Source organism: Haplochromis burtoni, unplaced genomic scaffold, assembly GCF_018398535.1.
Source record: "Haplochromis burtoni strain Fernald_Lab_line unplaced genomic scaffold, NCSU_Asbu1 Contig_24, whole genome shotgun sequence".
Taxonomy (NCBI): domain Eukaryota; kingdom Metazoa; phylum Chordata; class Actinopteri; order Cichliformes; family Cichlidae; genus Haplochromis; species Haplochromis burtoni.
Window position 1 is genome coordinate 111,478 of NW_024582385.1, and position 6,000 is coordinate 117,477.

Here is a 6,000-nt window from a genome sequence, read left to right on the forward strand (position 1 = left end):
CTGTCTGTCCCCTCTGCTCACAGTAACGGTCACTACAGTTGTTTCCCTCTGTAACAGCTGCCTGTGCATAGTTCCACTCACCTATATTTATCTATTATATTAATTAGAATAAAACGTCTGCATAAAAAAAGACTATGAGCTTCACTTAGGGAGTTTGCATTAAGCAGAGGTTTGTCTTTTGTCTCACACAGAAGTTCATTTCAGTCAGGAAAGAAGACGCAGGCGAGTACTATTGTCGAGCGAAGAATGATGCAGGGCACACTCAGTGTGCACCCCAGAAGATGGAAGTGTGTAAGTATGCATGTTTCCTTTGGAAATAAATCTGTTGTGTTTATTGAATGCAGATAGTACTAGATTTGTTGAAAGGAATCCAAACGTCAGTGTTTAAGTTTTTACTCGCATTTGAACTCCACAGATGATATTGACATAGTGGGGATCATCCTGGGAGTGCTGGTGGTGGTCGTTGTGCTCTTATGTATAACGGTGGGCATCTGCTGTGCTTACAAACAAGGCTACTTCTCCAGCCCACAGCAGACGGGGAACAAGTAAGATTCCAGACTACTAATGTAACTGTAACCAGCACCACTTCCACATGTCGCCCAAAAACCGGATGTGCTTTGTGTGTTTTAGTTACAAAGTTCCAGCTAAAGGAGATGGAGTGGACTACGTCAGGACGGAGGATGAGGTTAGTAGATAGTCTGGCTGTGTGGCCGTTTGTACTTTTAGGCATTTTGTTGCTAAACGTCAATTGCAAATAAAGTGAAAATGCAGTCTGTTATACTGCTCTAGTTAGGTGCTAATATTTATGATTGAATGATTCATGTATCAATAAAAGTGATCAGGTACAAGGACCGGACAGAAAGTGAGTAAAAAAGTGTCCAAAGACAAACTTTGTTTCTGTCACTACTTCATTATGAAAACAGAATTCAATTCAATTCAAAGATTGGAGAAAAGAAATGAAAGTATTACTACTTGGTTGCTTTCTCAAAGCTTTCATTTGAAGGACTCGCCTGTAACTGTAACTACAGTGTGCTGCATGTTGACAGCGGTGATTACGCTGCTGTATTTAGTCTCCAGGTCTGCACAGGTCTGAAAGCAACAGCTACCCAAATATTTAGCATCGTGTTGCTGCCTGTAACAGAGAAAACAGGGCCTCTCTGCCCCTCATCATATTACTTTTTGAAGAACCTTTGCAAAGTTAAATTCAGACTCTGTATGAGGTATCGGCTCAGCAACACTGAACACGGGAGTCTGCTGGGAACAATGAGAGCCATCATTTCACGGCAGGCAGTGCTGATGTCGTGGTCGACTAAAAGAGTTTGTTTTCCGACACCTGTCTCACTTAAATTCCCCTCAGCTGGCAGAATGTTGTTTTTCTATTATGCAGCACTAAAAAAGTCCAAAAAATCTCAACTGTTAAGCGAACTTGCAGAAAGCCTGGACATTAAGATCTGTGCCAAATAGACAAGCAAACACACTGAGAGGAGAAGCGTGGAAAGAATGGCGCTCTGGCGCCGTGTGATAATGTAATAACGATGAGTTGTTTCCTGCGCGTTGTCTGCAGGGGGATTTCCGACACAAGTCATCGTTTGTGATCTGAAAAAGACGACGGGGGCTGTTGTGCTGAGTGAAAGCTGTGACACACGGGTCTGCCCTCCACACTGTCCGACCACGGAGCTGCCGCAGTTCGTGCACCGAGCTCTCAGCATGCCTGAAATCCAATTACACAAGCTTGCCAAATGTGGTGGGATTTCATATGACAATAATGTGTAAAAAAAAAAAAAATAGTATGCGCATAGGGACTGAGATTCATTTAACTTTATTATCTTCAACCGAGTTCTTTTGCTAAATTCTGGCGTTCTTCAGTTACAGTGATTGCATGGTTTTAAACTCTAAAGCAGGCGGCGAGCAGGAGTCACGTGTTTGTTGTGTCCAGTAGAACAGTCAGTCTATCATGACAGCTCTGTCTGCTGGCAGCATTCAGTTTCGAACCTTTTGTCATTTCTATAACATTTCTTTTCTACTGTTAAAATTTGTCAGACTATTTTTGATGGAATATATTTTAAAATGCCTATATATAAAGGTTTACTTTTTTAAGTATTTGTAAATGACTAACATGTTTTGGGTTTTTTTTTTGTTTTTGGGGGTGGGATTAAAAGAGATGATGTAACACAAACCCCTTTGCATAAAGTTGTAAGCATTTACACCTTTGCAGATGAAAGAAACAAGTGAAAATTGGCTCGTAGTAGCATATCGGCGGTCTTACATATTGAATTTGTCGGCTGGGATTGTCCAGCTTGTGTCATGACAGACTTCCATGTTGATGTTTGTAGATAGTCTTAGTAAGATGCTTTGAAGAGTGCCAGTCAAATGCTGTGAAACACTGTACACGATCAGTGCTGCGTTTTCTTGATTTTAAGTGTCCTTCTCTGCTCGCTGTTAATCTTGTATATATTGAAGTTGCTGTCGAGTTTAGCTGTCATACATGTGTAGATTTCTTCACTATATTAATCATAGTAATATTAATACAGGGTTTGTATGTTAACCTTCCAGACCCCAAAAGAAGATGGACAAGAATGATTGTGGACTGTTGACAAAGTAAATAGTATTTAAAATAGTTTCTGCTGATAATCAAGACAAAGCTGTTAGCGGGTTATTTAAACTACTAAATCTTCAGCTGGTACTGAAAGTCCCAACAACATGAGGTAGACCACATGCTGGAACAGCGTTTTTTACAGAGTTAACTTCTACACATGGCACAGCTGCTTTGTGTTCCAGCTGTGTGACACAGCCACCGGAGCCAGTGGCTTACTCACAACTGTGTGTCTGATTTCACCAGATGTGCAAAAGCACATTTTAGAAGAGTCCCTTGAGCAACTCTGCGCTTATCAGTCACTCAGCATGGTGATTTAGTATTCAGAATAAAAGACCCTGTTCAGGCTCAAAGCGCTGCGTCTCAGACCTTTCAGCAAGATTTGAAGCCGGGTGGAGAACAGAGCGAAACACATGACACGACGACAGACCTGCATCTGGTTTATTCCTGGGTTTAGCGACTGGATGTTTTAATTGGAGAGAAAAATAAATCTTTCAGGTTTCAGTTGGAGCCTTTTGGTTTTCTGAGCAAAGCTGATGGTGGACAGAACTGAGCTGACAGCAGTGTTACAGTGAGATTCGGCTGTCGGGGGTCTGGAGGGTTAACGCTTGTACTAATTGTAAATAGCTATTTGGTGTTTTTTGTTTGTTTTGTTTTTTTCTCTTTCGCAAGATCATGTAAAGTGAAAAAATGTTTTCAAAACTCCCGTTTGAGGCGATATGAAACTCTTTCCATTTGTAGGACTGAAAGAAGGGTAACATTTTATCAGATCATTCAGAACACGTGAGCAAGAGCTTCTTGAGGCAGTTTTTTAAAAGCATTGAGAACAAACAGTTCTCTCCCTCAGTGTTCGCTCTCTAACCAGACTTTTAAAGGCTGTAACCTTCATGCAGATAAGAAGAATCTCTTGTTCAGCTGTGCTGGTTTTCAACAGAGGAAATGCGGTCAAATGTTAACCAATTATCAGTTGTGGTAGAGACGATCTGCCGGTCATTTGCACATCAACACTGAATCTAACGTGTTCCACTGTGGAAGTGTACTATTAGCCCAAATAAGGTCACAAATGAGTCCTGCTGCAGTTGCACAGTGTGGTGAGAATCAGACATTTCACCTCGTCATTTGTGCATAGTTCATTCCTCTTAAGTGCCTTCAGGCTTCAGACTAGTGCGGTTTCACGTGCACGGTCCCACCTCTAGCTTCTGCCGTGCAGTCACGGCTTCGTGTTTTTCCTTTTCTTTAACCACAAGCGCGGCGTTTGAGAGGAATGATGACACCAAAAGTCTCCACTCCCCTACATATCTGCAAATTTGTAAATAGCTTTTTACATAGATTTGGAGCTGTAGACGCGTTGAAGTGAAAAATAATAGTGCCTCTATATTGTGGGAATTATTTTTAGTAAAGACATGTAGCACTATTAGAAAAAAACAGATTGAAACCCACAGCAGGGCGGTTTCTGTGAGCTCTGGTTTATAATGTCTTTATCCAGGTTTTCTAACACTGATTGGTATTTCAAAATAAAATCCCTAAAGAAAATTTGAAAGACCAATTTAGTCAGTACTGACTTTTTTCTTTTTGTTTTGTGTATGTTATTTATTCTTCTCTGTGCTGGCGGGGAAATGTTTCAGGTCTTCACAACACTATGTTTAAACCAGGGGTGTCATACTCAGGGTCATAAGACCGGCCCGCTGGACATCTTTCACACGTTTCGGACTTTTAAATGTATTTTCATAAATTTTGCAGCTTGTCCTAGGGGTGAAGACCTCTCCCACAGTCTTTCATACTGCATCAAAGTAATAAATAAATAATGAAATGACAGAAAAGTTACTGCTTTTTTTCCACTATCTAAAGTACAAAAGCCTGTATCCATGGTAAAGTAAGTAAAACTGGACATTTTTTTGTGAATTAACAAAAACTTGCTCTTCTCCAGGACAGTCTGGTCAATGTGCAACCAGAACTTTTTCTGTCATTTTACACATTTGCTTTTTTACAATTTAAGCCCAAAGAGTCATGCTAGCATGTGTTTTTATTATACAGAGCAGCATTTCTTTATCATGTAGTAAAACTGAGACGTGCTGGTGAAATTGCACTTCTTTTTTGTATACTGAGATATTGCAGGGATTAAATGTGCAGCTACACTTATTTACATTTACAGAAAGGGAATTTTTACTAGTCTGGTCCACTTAAGAGCAAAGTGTGACCCCTGATGTAAAATGAGTCCGACATCCCGGGTTTAAACATTTACCCTGTACAAAAACGAGGGGGCACAGTTGGTGTCAGGAAACACCAACCTTGTGTAGCGTTAAGAACGGCACCAATCTACAAGAAAGGAAGATGAAATTAAGAGCTGACCCATTCAATGATAAAGGAGCTGGGACTCTGCAAGATGTAAGTGAAGTTTATAATCCAGAGTTCATGGACAGTTAAGCTCACAAACAGCAAAGAAGTCTTGTATCGCATCTTTACACAGGTCTGCACTGACTCGACAGGGAGTCCTGAGCGAGTGTGTCTGCAGGCTGTTTCCAGGCAGTGATGGTGGAGGTTATACTGGCAGGTTCACTCTGTGCTGTCTTTCAGTTTAAGGATGGCTGCGTTCCAGTGATCCAGCTCTGCTGGAAGACTGATATACAGCGTACCTGATCCTCTGATCCAAATGTACACGCAGCAGAATGTCTTTTTGGGGCCTGCTTGGGTTATTTTTTGTTCATTTTAGAACCACTCTATTTGTGATTAATAAAACTCACTTCTAATATCACAAAGGTGTTTTGTGTCTTTTCTATTTATGGTGTGAGTGTAGTGAGGATTCTAGATCTGCACTGCCAGTCTTGTCATTTCACTGCTTGTTCCAATCCTCCTGGCCTATTCCACAGTCCCCCCACTGTTCACAGAAATCCTATTGGTCCATCCAATATCCCACCGACTGCTCTTTGTTGATCTAAAGCCATAATCTATTAGTGGGAGTTAAGCCATTTCCACTTTCCACACTGCAAAAAGCCTTCTTGTTCCTTTCTGGTGACTGTGCCAACTGGCAGCAGGTTCCTGGATAAAGAGCACTAAAATCAATGAGCCCAGAGAGGATAATATATCGTCCTTTGCATCACAGCTACTGAACACTTTTATTTATTTCACAGTAAAATCAATCAGTGCTGGCTTTATCGTCAGGCAGAAGGATGAAAAAATACCTACTTTTAAGAAGGCAGCAAGCCCTGTGTTCAAATTGTGATTAAATGTAGCACACTCAGTTCATTCACTGAACAAAGCACACAACGCTGCTCTGAAAGTCATGCAGCATGTGAGTCAGTGTTACTCATCTAACAGTTAATAGGATGAAACACATCTGTGGTTAGTTGTACTGGTAACTCCACTGTAATAGTCAACATCCAGCAAATTATGGTGTTAAGTTAGTCTTT

The 6,000-nt window shown here is 40.9% G+C and overlaps 1 protein-coding gene across 1 annotated transcript in view; it reads left to right on the forward strand.

The window, feature by feature from the left end:
- jam3b (junctional adhesion molecule 3b) overlaps positions 1-5,345 on the forward strand; it is a 49,341-nt gene extending 43,996 nt beyond the window's left edge. Inside the window, exons 6-9 of the mRNA XM_005947795.3 lie at positions 192-291; positions 416-545; positions 631-685; positions 1,565-5,345. Of these exons, the coding sequence (XP_005947857.1) occupies positions 192-291; positions 416-545; positions 631-685; positions 1,565-1,600 (321 nt within the window). The 3' untranslated portion in view covers positions 1,601-5,345. The remainder of the gene's footprint in view (positions 1-191; positions 292-415; positions 546-630; positions 686-1,564) is intronic.
- Positions 5,346-6,000: the final 655 nt, after the last annotated feature.